This window comes from Acromyrmex echinatior, chromosome 1 (assembly GCF_024713525.1).
Source record: "Acromyrmex echinatior isolate Ae372 chromosome 1, ASM2471352v2, whole genome shotgun sequence".
NCBI classification, from domain to species: Eukaryota; Metazoa; Arthropoda; class Insecta; order Hymenoptera; family Formicidae; genus Acromyrmex; species Acromyrmex echinatior.
The window spans coordinates 10,993,926-11,010,779 of record NC_141852.1 but is presented as its reverse complement, the minus strand read 5'-3'; the positions used below and the strand labels follow the sequence as shown (position 1 = coordinate 11,010,779).

General features: G+C 38.6%; 2 protein-coding genes across 6 annotated transcripts; one reads left to right on the top strand and one right to left on the bottom strand.

Moving 5' to 3' along the window:
• Window positions 1–3,173: 3,173 nt before the first annotated feature.
• Lint-O (L(3)mbt interactor in ovarian somatic cells) lies at window positions 3,174–13,306 on the top strand. 4 transcript variants are annotated; one of them, XM_011055992.2, is made up of 6 exons: window positions 3,174–3,355; window positions 9,427–10,955; window positions 11,312–11,510; window positions 11,605–11,714; window positions 11,800–12,186; window positions 12,274–13,306. In XM_011055992.2, the coding sequence occupies exons 2-6, from the start codon at window positions 9,630–9,632 to the stop codon at window positions 12,418–12,420; spliced, it is 2,169 nt and encodes a 722-aa protein (XP_011054294.2). In that variant the 5' UTR covers window positions 3,174–3,355; window positions 9,427–9,629; the 3' UTR covers window positions 12,421–13,306. The 4 variants fall into 4 exon arrangements, with proteins under 4 accessions (XP_011054294.2, XP_011054297.2, XP_087258602.1 ...); XM_011055995.2 differs by lacking the exon at window positions 3,174–3,355 and adding an exon at window positions 4,675–4,945; XM_087402476.1 differs by lacking the exon at window positions 3,174–3,355 and adding an exon at window positions 8,624–8,891.
• LOC105146010 (uncharacterized) lies at window positions 13,143–16,854 on the bottom strand. 2 transcript variants are annotated; one of them, XM_087402493.1, is made up of 5 exons: window positions 16,248–16,851; window positions 16,038–16,152; window positions 15,517–15,794; window positions 15,187–15,270; window positions 13,143–15,024 (listed from the first exon to the last, which is right to left on the bottom strand). In XM_087402493.1, exons 1-5 carry the CDS (start codon window positions 16,407–16,409, stop codon window positions 14,935–14,937), a joined length of 729 nt encoding a protein of 242 aa, XP_087258619.1. In that variant the 5' UTR covers window positions 16,410–16,851; the 3' UTR covers window positions 13,143–14,934. The 2 variants fall into 2 exon arrangements, with proteins under 2 accessions (XP_087258619.1, XP_011054293.2); XM_011055991.2 differs by having other exon boundaries at window positions 13,143–15,270; window positions 16,248–16,854.

The following is a 16,854-nucleotide window of genomic DNA, read 5'->3' as shown; positions in this document are numbered from 1 at the left end:
ATTCCAACACCTAATAAAATCATGCAAAAACGTTTTTTTTTTTTAGCACAAGACGCAGCATAAACTGATAAGAAATTTTTCGTTATTAGATTGTGAATTCAAATTGCATTAAATTAAGAGAGAGAAAGAGAGAATAATTAATATTTATAAATATTTTAATAATGTTTCAGGGATATTAAGGTATAATACCTAGGATATTTATATAAATGGACATATAACCTCTATAGAATATTCTCATAATATTAAAAAATATTATGATATTTTCGAAATATTATAATAACTTATTTTAATTTGTTAATAATAACCATATAACATTCTAGGAATATTTTGCACTTATAGGGTATTGTATAATCTACATAATATATGGATATATTATAGATATAATTTTATTTTATTTAATCTACATTGATAGAAACGAACATAAACACGAACAGTTGGAACTTTTTTTCCGTATAGAAGAACGAAGTTTTGTTATAAAGTCTTGTTATAAAATCTTATCGATTAACGAGTTATTAACAGTTGATCGAACAATTTAATTGAATTTAGTCAAAGTTAATCGTAAAATAAAGATTGAAAATTGAGATAATGAAATATAAAAGAAATGTTTTCGCCTTTTAGAAAAATTCAACTTCATTTCTATTACTCTCCCTTATATTCGACATATGCTCTGATTTTTATTTTTACCAGGACATCTATATTAGATCAAGAGAATCCCATATTGTTTGCAAATCAGTTTCGCAAGTTCTTATAAAAACAGCAAGTTTTTCGTCTGCTTTAGGCCCGATTATACCAATGTAAGATTAATTTTAATCTTTGTTTAATTTACTGTTTATCTTTTTTTTAATTCTAAGAATAGAGAAAAATAAACATCAAATTTATTAGTCGTTCTTGATCCCCATTTGGATTCAAATTTCTTTATTCGTTCGGATTTCATTTACTGCAATGTACGTGCGTCTAATTTCCGACACGGTTATGGGAATTGCGAAGTGCGAAGCCTGGGCTGTATTTCGAAACACCTACATTAATACAAAAAACTATAGTTTACGGTTGCTTTTCTTGTAAGAGACACATAGCATTTTTAACAATAGCGGGGTTGAACCGACTTGGATTAAATTAATAGCTGCTTTAGCAGAATATTTATTTTGCATACCATTGATACTTTTCTTCCTGGATTAGCTCGGATCTACAATAGATTTTTAAGCCTTAAACCTTAAATAAGAAATGAAATCATAGTCAATTTCTTACGGCTTAACACTTAAAATATTTATTGTATGTATAATTTACTATGGTAGCTGAAAATATGGTAACTGTGGTACAATAAATATTTTAAAGATTTTGACTATGAATTCCAATAAAATTAATCAAACTTATTATATATTTTACTGTAGTTTTATTAACGAATAAGAGAAAATTCTCCGAAATATAATCCCAGAATTATCATATTTCCAGAACAAACTCTAAGAGAAAATTTTCTCCGCGTAACTGTTGCGGTTGACGTTACGTATTTTATCTGCTATAGTCGAAAACATTAACAATCAACACAAACGTAAAAGATAGAGCATTCGTATCGATTGTATTGTTGAAAGAAAAACAGCCTAATGCGGGATCTGCAATAGAAATCGTAGCGGTCTTAACCCTAAAAGTGATGTAAACAAGAATTTTAGTTACTTGCAGTTACGTTTTAAAATATAATTCTGTATGGGCGACGCTTTAAGGATATATCCACACAAACTTGCTTCCAATCGTATAACTTTTATAAAGACGCACATAAAATGTGATTGGATAATTTTCTTTATGCATACGTTTATGTGGTTATGCAAATTTATGTAGATATACCTTAAGTTCCGAATAGGTATAGTAAACCTTAAGGCCCAATTCCATCACGCACGGTTGACTCTTAACCAAGGTTCAACTTGTTTCTCATCTCTTTCCAATTCTAGAATTGAAAAGAAACAATGAATAAGTTAAACTTTAAAGGGTTCTCTACATAGAAAATCTCGTAGATGGTAGTGGAGTCTTAAGTCGTAGGAAACCAACCAATCACAATCAAATATAAGGAGAATACTCGATTAGAATTGGTCAGTTTCCTACGATTTAAGACTCTACGACCGTCTACCGTCTTCTATGTAGAGGATCCTTAAGAATTAACTATGAGGTGTGGAATTGGGCCTAAGAAATTGACCAATCATAGTCATGTATTTTTCTCATTCGATTATGTGACTTAGGCCCGTTTCTACAAACGCAGATTAACTTTAATTTCGATTCAATTTACTCTTTGTCTTTTTCTAGTTCTAAAGATTAGAAAAAAACGAAGAGTAAGTTGAACCGAGATTAAAGTTAATCTACATTGGTGGAAATGAGCATTAGGGTCTCTTTCACCAATCTTGGTTAAGCTAATCGGTTACATGGAGCTCATTTAGGCCTAGTTTCACCTTTTATTACTCATTATTATTCTAAATAAGTTAAAAATTAATCATTTATCGATTAAAAATTCATCATAATCGATTAAAAATTAATCATGAGTTGTGAAACTTTTTCTAATCTTTTTCTAATCTTTGGAAATAGAAAAAGACAAAGAGTAAGTTGAATCGAGATTAAAGTTAATTTATATTGGTAGAAACGGACCTTAGTTGTTTTCCCACAAGTTTCACACAAGTGATACTAAGTCTAAAGTTATGAGTATTTTGTACTTATATAATGATCACTATTTGTTTACTTTAGTGACAATGTTATCGCGTAACATAGGTTTATAATCTCTTTTATTTTTAATATGAATTAACGTTAAAGACACGGTAAAGCATACGATCGAGCTTGTGCAGATTGTATAAAAATTCAATTAAATCTTTATCTTTATTTCACTTATCAGAATGAAAAGGGACGTGCATTCAATTGACGTCACAAATGAGAATTATCCAAGTTTTAATATAAAAAGGAAACAACTACATTAATCCCTTGCGGCTTGAGGCTTACTACATCTATTGCAGGTCTGTTTCCTATTCCTGAATAGGAAACTGGTGCCACAAGTTGAAGTGAAATCAACGTAAATTTGTTTTAGAGAAGAATAAAAAAAAAAGACTGCGTTTCGGGGAGGGGGAGGGCATAAAACGGCGGGCAACAGGCAGGCGTATGGCCGGCACTGGCGGTGCGCCGGCGGTGCGAGTACTGCGCGTTGCGTGCCATCTTGGCGGTCCGTCCATATCGCGTTCGGTCGCGGCCGGCGTGCGATCCGTTTTGTTTTCCGTCGAAATCGGTGCGGCTAGTAACGCGCATCCGTCGAACTGCGCACGGACGATCCTGTGGCGATCAAGGTGCGAGACCCGGACGTCCATAGTACGTCACGTTGTATTCTCCACAGGTATGTACCGGAATTATTTCGGATAGGCCCGCGATTGGGTTAACGCGCCATTCCTCTCGGTCGACGAGAAAGAGAGAGAATACGCGCGCGCGCGCGCGTGTGTGTCGATTGGCCCGAGCGGCGCGCCAGAGAGGAACATTCGTTAATCATTCGAGTCGCGAAGGAAGCGATTGCGTTATTTTCCTGATAAGTTGAAGTCGGCCGCATCGTGTTGTAAGAAAAGAACGACGCGCGCGCGAAAGCAGACGACGATAACGGCGGAGCGACGACGGACGGCGCGGCAGTGGCGCGCGTGAAAGATGACGAGGATGAGATTATAAGCGTGTAACGTATTCCGGAGTAAAGTTTGGTAAGTCGTTTAGCATCGGTCACATGCGTCTCGTGCCGCGTTTTCTCGACTTTCCACGTGAGTTCCCGTAACGATAGATATTCCTGATTTCGACTCGTCCGAACATTCTTGGCCCGGCGCGAGCGAACTCGGAGCGAAGCGAAGCGCGCGATGCGCGATCCGGAGAGCCACGCACCGTCGTGTGCGTGCTCGCGCGCGCGCTTCGGACGTGATCGCCGACCGGATTTCATCACGTCAACGTCGTGTCGACGGCGACATGTATATTGACGCGTATATCGACACGATATTGGCAAAGTGTTGAGGTACCCAAAGAACACGCAAAAAGTCCAAAATCAAGACGTAAGATGTCTTAAAAAAAATTTTTTAGACGTATATGTAAGATTTTTGAAAAGTATCTTTAAGTCTGTTCTTTTTGGCTGAACTTTTGTACCAGTTCATCTTTCTTCCTTTTCTCTCCAGGAGGAAAGAAGAGGAAGAAAGATGAACTGGTGCAAAAGTTCAGTCAAAAAGAACAGTCCTTTTAAGACGTCTTGTATCTCATTTTGGAAACACGTGTTGTCTAGATATTACAATATAATATATGTATGTATAATCAAGAAGTATGCCCTCTATTTCCCCGTGGATTCGAGACTCGCGCTGGATCTTCGGATCTGTGGCCGGATATTCATGGTACTATAATTAATGGATTTCCAACTCACCTGCCTTTATGGGTTGGAAATCTATTGGGGGAAGGTAATTAAAGAAGAAGAAAGTTTGATCGAGCTGGAACATTGGCAGGAGATTGGCACTGAGAGCAGCTGAGAGAATCGCGCCGGCATTAATACATGACACCGAGGCAGACACGCAACTACAAAGCGCGATGGCGCGCGCGCGCGTGAGCACACAACGACACCGTTACGGTTTACGGCGCGGCGCGACGACGCGCCGCCGCAGCCGCCGCGGCGCGGCGGCTACCGACGTATTCACGCTGGTATTCGCACAGTCGTCGCGGCTGTGCGAGGTTCGTTGGAGGTTAGGGTGGCCATTTTTCTCGGCGCGTATTACCCCGGATTGTGCCTTCCGCGCCGCGCAACCTTCTTGATACTCGTCGTCCACTAATCGCGCGGATCGTGGAAAACTCGTCACCGCGTCACGTGGTGCGATTACACGCCCGCTTCTATCTCGTTCGCGTTTAACGCTCGAGGTGTTGTGGACCGAGACACACGGTGGTGCGCTCTTATTACACGCTTTTTGGCACGCAGGTAAGTACAGGCGCGTACTTCCCCCGGTGCGCGTGGAAAAAAGTCCCCGGGCTCGCTCGCGCTCTCTCTCTCTCTCTCTCTTTCTCGCTCGCTCGCGCTCTCTCTCTTACGCGCGCATGTGTCATCTCTTGGACGAGAAGATTCTCGTCCATCCCGGTGATCGGTTCCCTGATCGGCAATCAGGTGTGCGCGAATCGTCTCGCGTCCCGGCGAGGAGTCGAGGACAACCAGGGCGACGGCGACACGCGTTTACATGCCGGTGGATCCGTGTGGCCATTGTTTATAAGAATTGCCCGATCTCAGTCCGTTTCGGACGTTACGTACCAAGACGTACCGCCGAATCGAACGTTCGAGTCGTTTGCGATTGACGCGATAGGTTTAGGTACAGCAGCGTACCGTCGAGTTTCGCGCGACGGCGTTTTCACGAGCGCGACGAACAGGGGGAGGGGGATCTTCGACGCGTTTTTCCCGGTATCTCGCGTCTCCGAGTCCCGAGAGCGAGCGGTCGCGCGCGCGGAGGGTGTGAAACGCGCATCGCGCTCCGCAGTTCGATGTTCGATCCGCGCCGCGCCGGCGAGAGATTATCACGCGCGCGCGTGTCCTCGCGCTTCTCTTTTTCTTTTCTTTTCCCTCGGCGTTCATCCACGGCAGAGCGCGGACGCGCGCGACGACAGGACGATTCGGATTATTCGGAAGAGCGATAAGAGCGCGCGCGATTGCGATTCAAAAACTTTTCTCGGAAGCGTGGAAACGACCGGCCGCTCCTTCACAAGGCGAGGAGATACCGGACGATCAGATCGGCGCGGCGCTACGCATTACTGTTGCCAAGTCTGAACATTATTCCCTACCTTGCGATTTTCTCAATATTTTAACTGTAACTGTTGGACCTTTTTTTTGCATTTTTCACTCCAAAAATCATACGGAAATTTTCCTAAACTTTTTGTATCCCAAAAAATCTCGATAAAAGGAATAAAATCTTCACATCTGCTAGCAATTTTACTAAATTCGCAACACTACACTATTGCGTATTTGTCTGTCTTAAGATATATCTGTATAAAGAAAATTATCCAATCACATTTTACGAGCGTTTTTATAGCAGAAATATGATTGGATAATTTTCTTTATTGCAGACGTTCATCTATGCAAGTTTGTGTGGATATATCCTTAGAGATGAGTCTGGATATTTTTAAAAAATATCGAAAGTGTTCGAAAATATTGGATGTATTTTGTTTTGCGCTTCCAGTGTTTGCAAGCGGATTTGTCTTTGTTATTATATTTGATAAACAATGAACCGATTATTGCGCGCCTTTCGGTTTTATCGAAATTTTACGCGTTAAGGAAGTCTAACAATCTGCGCATGCGATTGGGTAATCTCGCAACGCGTAAAATTTACTGAAAGGTGAAACAAACGGCCAATAAGGATAAACTGATACTTACAATGTGAAAACGAAGCGCGCTCATCAGGCTTGTTCTTTTTTGCTAAACTTTTGCACCAATTCATCTTTCTTCCTCTTCTTTCCTCCTGGAGAGAAAAGGAAGAAAGATAAACTGATGCAAAAGTTTAGCTGAAAAGAAAACAGGCCTACTATAATATACGTTAGATTAAAATCGAACACGCATTAAAGATTGAGATTAAATATTGAAATTTGACCAATGAGGACAAAGAAATTTTAACTCCTTTTATTTTGATTGGTCAAATTTTAATCTTTAATCTCAATCTTCAATGTGTAATCTGATTTTGGCATGTATATTATAGATTTGCCTATTTTTGTATACGATTTTTTCGAGAATGATGTCTGGGTACGAGCGATTTTTGAGAACGTGATGCTATAAATGCTTTGAAACATTTTTGGATTAGTCAGTAAATTTGTTTTTCTGATTTTATCAAATGCTTCAATGCATTTGTTAGTAAGACTTTAATTGCATCAAAATTCTACGATAAAATACTCTCTTAAGTGGTGTCTACAATAAGATGTTAAGGAGTAAATCTTATAGACTTTCTACAATAAGCTATAACCTAAACTTAAGCTGTAAGAAATTGGCCAATCACAGTCGAATGAAAATAATCGTTTATGATTGGTCAATTTCTTATGGCTTAAGACTTAAAGCTAAAGTTATGGCTTATTGTAGAAAGCCTATTAAGCTTTGAGTCTTAAGCCATAAGAAATTGCCCAATGTGAGAAGAATGGTCGGCTATGATTGGTCAGTTTCTTACGGCTTAAGACTTAAGTTTTATACTTGAAAATCTCATCGCAGACATCGCTTTACATACATTTGTAGTTTCTTATTCTCTAAATTCTTTGAAGTGGCATCTCACTCTGAAAGTGAAAATTGAGCCAATTTTGAAAAAGATATATAATCTCATTCTACTTGTAATAATCTTAATTAAGATTGCACGGTGAAGTAGTATAAGTTTTAGTATATATACAGGGTGACAGTATAAATATATATCTATCTGTTTCATTATTTCTTTTTCTTCTCCATCTTGTTATTTTAAGGACTATACATTTTATAGCTTTTAATTCTTAAAGTATTCTTTTATATATATATATATATATATATATATATATATATATATATATAATACATTTGACTGGTGCTTGAGGGAACTTTCCCAGAGCACCAAATAAATAGCAATTCAATCAATCAGGATTTTGATAAAATCGCTCGTAGCCAGACTCTACGTTTTCAAGAGAGCAGACATAGTATGAACACAGTATCATTGCAGTCTTGTTTAACATTGGCAAACGACAAGAATGTAATGGACTCAGTGTAGCCATGATTCGTTGTACGCAAACAACGCTTGAGAACCAATAGCTGCATTCAGCAGAAAAAGCGGCTTTGTAACTGTTGTATATATTATAATTTTTTTATATGATTGGTCTTGCCCTTAGTTTCTCATTGGACTTAAATATAAGAGCCGGTTGTTCGATCTTTAGATAAAACAAAATGTGGTAATTTACTTATTAGATAAACAAAAGAGTAAAACGTAAGACAGTAAGAGAGTAAGACAATGAGCTGAAATTTACCGAAAGGTGGAACTCAGCCTACGTCATGTAACTTTTTCTCAGAGCAAAAACGTGAAATGAAAATATTTGTGTGTGTGTGTGTGTGTGTGTGTGTGTGTGTGTGCGCGCGCGCGTGTATATATATATATATGTGTGTGTGTGTATAGCCGGTTAGAAAAGTTACAACTTTTTTTTGATGGATTTTGGAATGCAGCTTTCTTATCGTGAGTGATTGGTTCTTATAGATCTAACCATTCAACCGCTCTACAAGTAAGGCCGAGTTTCGAAATCCATAGGAAAAAAATGTATGTACAATCTTTTTGCGATCAGTTGTACATACATACATACATAAAAATTTTTATTTTTTACGTTTTCGCATTAGCGGAAAAGTTACACGATTGATCCCCCGAATACAGTTATTTCATCCTTGTTTACCAAATATATATTAAATAAAGGTAAATAATGCTAAATGTTGTGAGGGTAAATCGGATCGCGGCCCGCTTGATGTCCTTTACCGAAAAATGTCCTCTATTACATGAGTTTTTACGTCGTTCGGTTCATTCAGTTCGTCATCGTCGTCCATCGCCGCGGTCCAATCGAAGGGGTCGCTTCGGTATGAGAGACATTTGGCGCGTTTCATGATACGACGCCATAATTCGCGCGATCGACTGCCGCCTCCCTCGATCATTTACAGTCGCGTTTCGAGCTCCGTCGCTCCGTGACGTGTTTCTCCGAATTGTTCCTCCGCGTCTCGCTCCTTCTCGGACGGAGCGCACGTCACGTCGGTGCATTGTGTGCAGTCAGTACGAAGATCGGATTTATCGCGCGGGCACGCGGCGTTGGCGGTGGCGGCGGTGGCAGAGCGGCGATAGCGTGCGCGCCACGCCGGAGAGCGAGAGCTCGATAGAGCGCACCCGTCGGCACGACGGAGAGCGTGGGTGTGTGAAAGAGAGAGACGGAGAAAGGGCGAGAGTGTGGATCCGCGCGGTTCTCCCGCGACGAGAGATACGGGAAAGAAGCAGGACGGTAACGCGAAGATTTCGACGACATTTCCGTGTAACGGGACGGAAGGATCGTTTAACGAGGCGATATCAAAAGTGGTGGAGTCGTCGGGACCACGTCTGGGTCTCTGTGACGCAGAATTTAAATTTGGTATCGATGCGGTAAAGGTGTACGCGACGCGGCGCGGCGCGGCGCGATACAGTACGGTGCGGTGCGTTGCACGGATAGGATCCACGGACCACCGGACCACAGATAGACGGACGGACGGACGGACGGACGGACGGAGCGCGCGGTCGTAGCGGCAGACCGGTGCGGTGCGGCGCGGCGGCGGCGGCGCACGCACACGCGGAGACGAGAGGATCGCGCGGAAACACGTCCGCGGTCCGCGGCGCGCGTAGATCATCATCGCGTGTCGCGCGAGCGCGCGCGCCTTGTTTCCAAAAGTATAACTCCGCATTTTGGTTTTCAAAGGTACCGGGACTTCCTGGTGAACATTATTAACCCTGGCAGCGATTACTGTGACCAACGTGGTCTCGTCGTCATCCTCGGCAACGAGAGGCAAGATCGTTCAGGAGCGGTTAACGCCGACCGGCGGCCGAATTGCCAAGGAGAGACGAGGAAGAGGAAGAGGAGATAAAGTGAGTCGCAGAGTCGCGCCCCGTGTATCGATACGAATGACGAAGATGCAGCAACACCCGGTGCAGGCGGCGCCGCGGATCACGCACGAGGACCACATACTGGAGGCGATCGATCAGCTACGTCGACGTAAAGCACGTCCTGATGCCGATCGCATTTGCAATTATTTGCTCCGTAATTACGCGGTGGACGCGCGCGACACGATCGCCGATCTTCATCGGCTGATCGAGGTGGAGAAGGTGATTCAGGTCGACTACAAGGGTAACACCAGTTACCGTAATGCTAAGAAGTGGACGCGGCTGCAACTCTTTAAGAATCGACCGGAAGGTTTCCTCAAGGAGAAACTCAACTCGGGCATGGTATCAAGTGCGGTCGCCGAGCTCGTGGTCGAGGAGCCCGATTACCTTGACCAGGGCGTCCCCGCCGGTCGTCTAATCGAGCAGCTACTCGACGGTGTCTCGAGCCCGACATCGCGCCGCGTGGTCGAGGAGTTTCTCGGCCGCGAGGTCGCGTGCGGCAATCTCGCGCGCCTGTCCAACGGCAATTACTCGCTGGTGGCGACGTCCGACATGACGACAGACGCGACACCGTCGCGACGCGGCGGCGACTCGCAGCCGTCCTCCTCCGCGGCGGTCGCCTGCGCCCTGGAGAACGGCAACGCGACGCAGCGGCGTGTCGGTAAGGAGGCTGCTGCTACCAACGGCACCCTCACCAATGGCACCAATGGTATAACGACAAAGGCAGCGACCAAGACAGCGGCGACAGCGGCAACGGCGGCTGAGCTCTACGAGTTCAACGAGACGGATAACCTTACCGACACTACATCTAACACATCACGATCTTCCTCGCGACAGGCCAACGATAGTCCGAAACTGGATCGGCAACTGCAGCAGCAGAATTCTATCAAGAAGAAGGAATGCTACGAGGTCAACGACAAGAAAAACGTCGAACGCGGCGATATCGCGTCCGTCGAGGTGGCATGCAACGGCGTCGTCGTCGATGGTGATAAACGGGAACGCAATTCTCTGGTGATAGCTACGCCAACGTCAACGACCATCGACAACAATATCATCAAGGACGAACCAAAGAGCAACGATGTCCAGAAGACTACGTCTAACCTTAAAAGATCCGCCAAGGCCGAGCGCAAGCAACGTCTGTTTGCCAGAACGGACGACCGTATGGACATCGAGATTAAATTTGAAGACTATCAACAGATCAAGGACGAACGAGAGAAACGCGAGGAAACCGGTCGACGATCCAGCGAAGATCGTGAGGATGAAGATGCTGGTAGGAGCTCATCGACAAATACATCCCCGACTCCGTCCAACGTAAATACTGGTGGATTTCGCAGCGCCAGAAGAAAGGTAGCGTAGACGTTCTGTGTGTTAATATAGTGTGGTGTTTGTGACAGATTGTAAATATTTTGAAAGGTGTCTGACACAAAAGATACAGTTGTGCTTTAATAGATTTTAACATAAAATAAAATACAATATTGTCTTGTAAAGTACTCACTTCTGGATGAGCTCAGATAGATACTTTTGTTTGTGTATTAACGAGAAAAATTGATTTATATAAAATGATATTTGAAGATTGAAGATATCATTAATTTTTAAGAAAATGAAAAATTATTATAATGTAGTTCTTTTGAAAGTAAATTTTTTTCTTTGGCGAATTATTCAAAATTGATATATCAATTCGTATTATTATTTTCATATTTTAGAGAGCTAGAAAAGTATTCGATCCTTCGGATAATAATCTGGTGAAGCGCAAACGAGGCAGACCAGGTCATAAAAATTCGTTGCTGCAAGATCAGGATCCTGCTAAAGTAATTGTCAAAGATGGACCATTTAGGCAGTGCAGTCTCTGTGCCAAAGAGAAACAAGAAGCTCTCGTGGCTTGCAGGGATTGCACAGTGCGAGGTAATTCTTGAATATAATTAAAATTAATATCGATTAATTTTTCTCAAACTTTTTATCAACATTTATATGTATTACATATTATATATACTTGCAGCACATCCGAGTTGTATTTATAGTCCAGAGGAAATGCTACAAAAAGCTAATAGCAATTGGCAATGCGAGCGCTGTAAAACCTGCACAGTATGTTGCGAGACTTCTGATGCTGTAAGTTTATTACATTCCATTTTATTTCATGTAACGTTCATGATTTTTTTTACTCTTATTCTAATAACTGTTTTGTTTTATTTAGGGTCCGTTAGCGACTTGTTACAACTGCGATGACGCCTATCATTATTTTTGTCATCCGTCCCGTGTTACGATAAAATCGAACACTAAATGGTATTGCAATGAGTGCACGCAAAAACAGCAGAGCAAAATAAAAATAGATGATAATCAAAACACTCATTCGATCAACGGAACAAGCAGACCGGACAGTCCGTCAAGCACTACCATCTTACCGCCGGTTCTAAGTCCGCAGGTTTCTCCTATGAGAGGTTCTTCCGATCAGATGGAAGAAGACGGTCCCAAAGGACCCATCGATTTAAATATTCCTGATGCGAGAAATTGGACCTCCGAACAAGTATACCAATACTTTGCTAGGCTATTTCCCAAGGATGCTGAAGTCTTCCGGCAGCAGGTAAAATTTAATTAATTTATTAGATAGACAACGTATTCTTTGCATAATTGTTCCGATATACCATGTTTGTTCTCATTTACGTTCCAGGAAATAGATGGCCACGCGCTTCTAATGATGAGTCGAAAGGACGTTGTGTGTGGACTTAATTTGCTATTAGGTCCTGCCTTGAAAATATATCGACATGTTTTGAAGCTTCAGTTTCGCAGAGACGATCCTGAATTGTATTGGCAATAATACTTATGAATTTTGCTTGAAATTGATCTCTATTATATCGTACGTATTTTAATCTATAAGATTTAATTTATACTTCATAAATTAAATCTTTTAAATTATAATTGTACACAATTTTAATTTGTGATTTCCACATTGTATATATGATGTACATCGCTAAAACCTTTCTTATGAATAAGAATATCTTAAAGATATGTGCTCCTTAATAACAACAATAACAATATTCTACTGAATATTCGAGACTGAATATCGTAGACTTTGTTTACTGTTAAATCCCTCCTGGGTTAGATCAGCATTGTTTGAAAAAGCGCGGAAATTCTCAAACTCTATTAGCAATAATATAGATGTCTTGCATACATTTAATCTTAGCAATTATGCATGATTTTTCCATAAATTATGAATCTAATTCAGTTTTAAGGCACGCTCCATATTGTACAGACATATATGAGACATATTGCTAAGGTCTCCTGCGAACAATTTATCGCAAGCCAAACCGATATCGATCTGTAAATGTATGTGCACGTTGCGATTATATATACTTAATGTACATTCCGCCTTTTTCATGTGCGGTATTTTGTAAAAAGGAGCAGATATTTTCTATTTACTGTTACTTGTTAACATTAAATTTAAACTTATATCATGAACTCTACACGCAATTTGTTCTAACAAGATAAACAATTGGGCATGTTAAACAGAAAAGAGAATCATCGACTGATTGTGCGCGATTTTGCGTCACGTAAACTTATATTTTATTTTCACAAATTTTACATACATAAATAATACATTTATTTGTAGAATCTAATTGTATAAGAGACTACTAGTTGAAGAACACAATACTTTGGTTTTACATGTACTTTTCTATTATGCAATAAACATTTTGATATTTATACATACACTGTAATAACATCCTCCAGAGACTAATTGCAAGACTTCCAGATATGCATAGACATATATCAGTATATCGGTAACAATGAGATTTAATTTAAACAGTATAAGTCTTATAAACAGGAACTTGTACATTTATACATATATATATATTCCTAAACTACGTATAAATTTCATTTGATATTTTCGAGACATCGCGATGTTAAAATCAATTGTTACATAAAGAATTTGAATATATTTTTACACAAAACATGTGTTGATGTTCTTAAATGAAAAAATAAAAGCTTATATTGTTCCGTGTGCGAATAAAACGTAAAATTCTTGATCTTCAAGAATAAATACGAGTTATGATGAAAGGCTTTTATAAATAATGAAATGACACAGATGTAACGTGTATCAATATCGTAATATTACTATCGTTTATATCTCTTTGAATAAAGAATAATAAGAATTTTTTTAATCACATTGCACGCGCGCAATTAAAATTGAGATTAAGTGTTATATATATATATATATATAATTAAATATATAATATATACACGTTACAAATAAATTCTAATTAATATGTACACAGATGATTTATAAAAATCTCGAAAAGATATACATAAAATACACGTACATGTATATGTGTATGATGATATATTTATGTATATATTGTAAAGTTAATGGAATTCTCGTAGATTTTATTTAATATTTCGGTCGCACCGATGCTACATAATGAATGTGTCAAGCGTCAAAACGTATCATGTCGGATAAAATGCAAATTAATGCAATTCTAATCTATCTAGCAAGAGTGCGAAATTGACAAAAATCTTCGTATGAAGAAATTTCAGTTCTTTTTTTTATAGAGAAAGATATGTGACATAAATCTTTGTATAATATAAAATATGTATATATACAATATATAATACAATATTCTTTTATAAATAGATTTAAATATAATATTGCACAAATCCTTTTCAGTAATTTTATATATTGTACTATTTATCGACTTTCAATGACAGTTTCTCACAAAATAATAAGAGCAATCAAATCAAATGACATATTTTGATTAAGTACCTATATTGTCATTAGTTTTACGTCTACTTCTACAAATTTGAACTTGTTCGTTGTATGTTAATTTATATCGATTTAAATATATACATATACAAATTATGCAATTGCATTCAGAAAAGACGTAAAAGCTTCATAATTTTTTATATTAAAAATATTTTTCTTGATATATATATATATATATATATATATACTTCGAAACCTAATATAGCTCAGTCTGTAATATAATTATCAACATAAAAATTTCCGAAAAATTCGATATTTTATAAAATACAGTTTGATTTGAAAATTATATATTGCTGAATGAGCTTGTTTTTGCTTCGTTACTATTTTATGATTATTACTTCATATTAGATTTTATTAAACATTCTAAATATACATGTGAAATATTATTATTTAATAAAAGGATTAATTTAATTTTGTTAGCACTTACTGTAAATGCAATTTAAATTTTTAAAACGCGATTGAAAATAAAGAGATGTTACAATAATTAACATTTGTATATCATTGCACTATTCCATTATGCTAAGGCTTTTAAAACGTGATACAATCATATCCCGCATCAAGTAGAAATGTGATTTAGATGGAACGATTGCATAATTCATCATGATGTTTAGGTGGAGATATTTTGTACATCATGACTTCATTTGGCATGAATAATATAATATCCTTCGAAAAATTAATATTTTTATAAAATTTATATTTATATAACGTCTGTACTTTCTTATAATATGACAATATTGCAACCCCTATTATGGCGACGAAAGGACAAGCTGAAGCAATTATAATATAGTTAAAACACAGATACTCAACGAAAGAGAATTTCATTACCCGTTGAAACGTTTTAGATTTAGATGTAGATGCCGGTTGTTTACTTTCTCCAGAACAATCAGAGACTTGAGTGTAATCCACGGTCTACGATTTTATCAGAGCATTTTACATTTATATCAAATGTATTGTATATTCCCAGTAAACACCAACTCTCTTTCTAACAATAACATACAATATCAATATTTACTTAACAATATAATTGGTATGTATAACATATGTTATTCATTTATATTGTTGAATAAATAATTATAATATTGATGTAATATTACTGTTAGTGTTTTTACCAAGTTGTCGCTCACTGGCATTAATATTAATTGTAGAAAATGTTACCCTGGTGTCCATTGGTATGGTTTTAACATGGGTCTGTGGCAATTTGAAGCCATTAGCATCCCACCATCTAGGAAGTAATTCCTTGCGTAATCCAGGATCAGTTAATATATCATTTTCCGGTATGTCGGGCGGCGTAGGTAAAATGTCTACACTTTTTTCCATACATGTGGCGATAGTGAACAGAGGTAACAGATCTGAAATTCGTTGCTTGGCCATGAAATTACAGCCAATATTGCAGATACAGCGATCATTCGGATTTATGTAAGCCTCGGAACACGCTGTCACAAATGACACAAAAGCAATTTTACATATTATGCAAAAGACGTAAAATTACATTCAATTACAAGCTCAACAAAAAATAATATGGAAGCAACTTTATAGAAAGAAAGAATATAAATTCTTCTAGATATATAAATGTAATAAAATTGTGTTTTACTGTGTTAACAAATATCTCTGAAAATTGCTAAACCAAATCCTTTTATATTCTTAAAAAATAAAACATAGTTACAGATGTCACATACAAGTCTCGCAGGCGTTCTTAGTGCCATTCAAACGATCTTCCTCCCATTTGTAACGCGAGTCGATTAGATTGAAAAACCTGCAACCTCGTTGACAGCAGGACTTTATGTAGCTGCTCTAAAACGAAATAATTGATTATACAAATAAATATAAGACACAAAAATAAACAAATATACATATAAAATTCAGCATTACACACAGTTAACACATACATTTGGAAAACCAGTAAGTGTGTTCTCGCATAGATTGCAGGGATCCTTAAGATTTAATATATCAGACACTACAGCAATGTCTCGGTTATTAACTACATCTCCGAGGGTTAGTTCTGTGACGAGTAGCACGAGTGACGCAAAGATTTCCATGTTCCCTGTCATCTTTAGAGATGTTTCGAGTTTCTCTTTTCCTTATTTTCTGCTTCTTTCTGTCTCTCTCAAAAACATAAATGTTTTGGTTTGTGGAATTGATGGAATTCTGCACCCTTGTTAACGTTTACCCTCACCACCGATGCCATGATCGATGCTGTGTTAATGGTTACATCAGGGTCGAGACGATCCACCAAACTCGCGGAGGCAACAGCGATAGCTTCGAATTGACAAATAGACGATCATTTAGATTTTTACCCTAATGAGGAGTGCAGTGCGATACAATTAATTTATTTATCTTAGTCATTTGGAATTTCCATTTTTGATTCTTGTATTCATCAAATAATGCTTTTCGAAAATCTCTTGTAAAATCTTGCCAAGATAACAGATTAAAAATCTGATTTCTCTTACGCTAAATTCTAAAATACTACGAATCTCGAACCGACTGTAGCCTCAT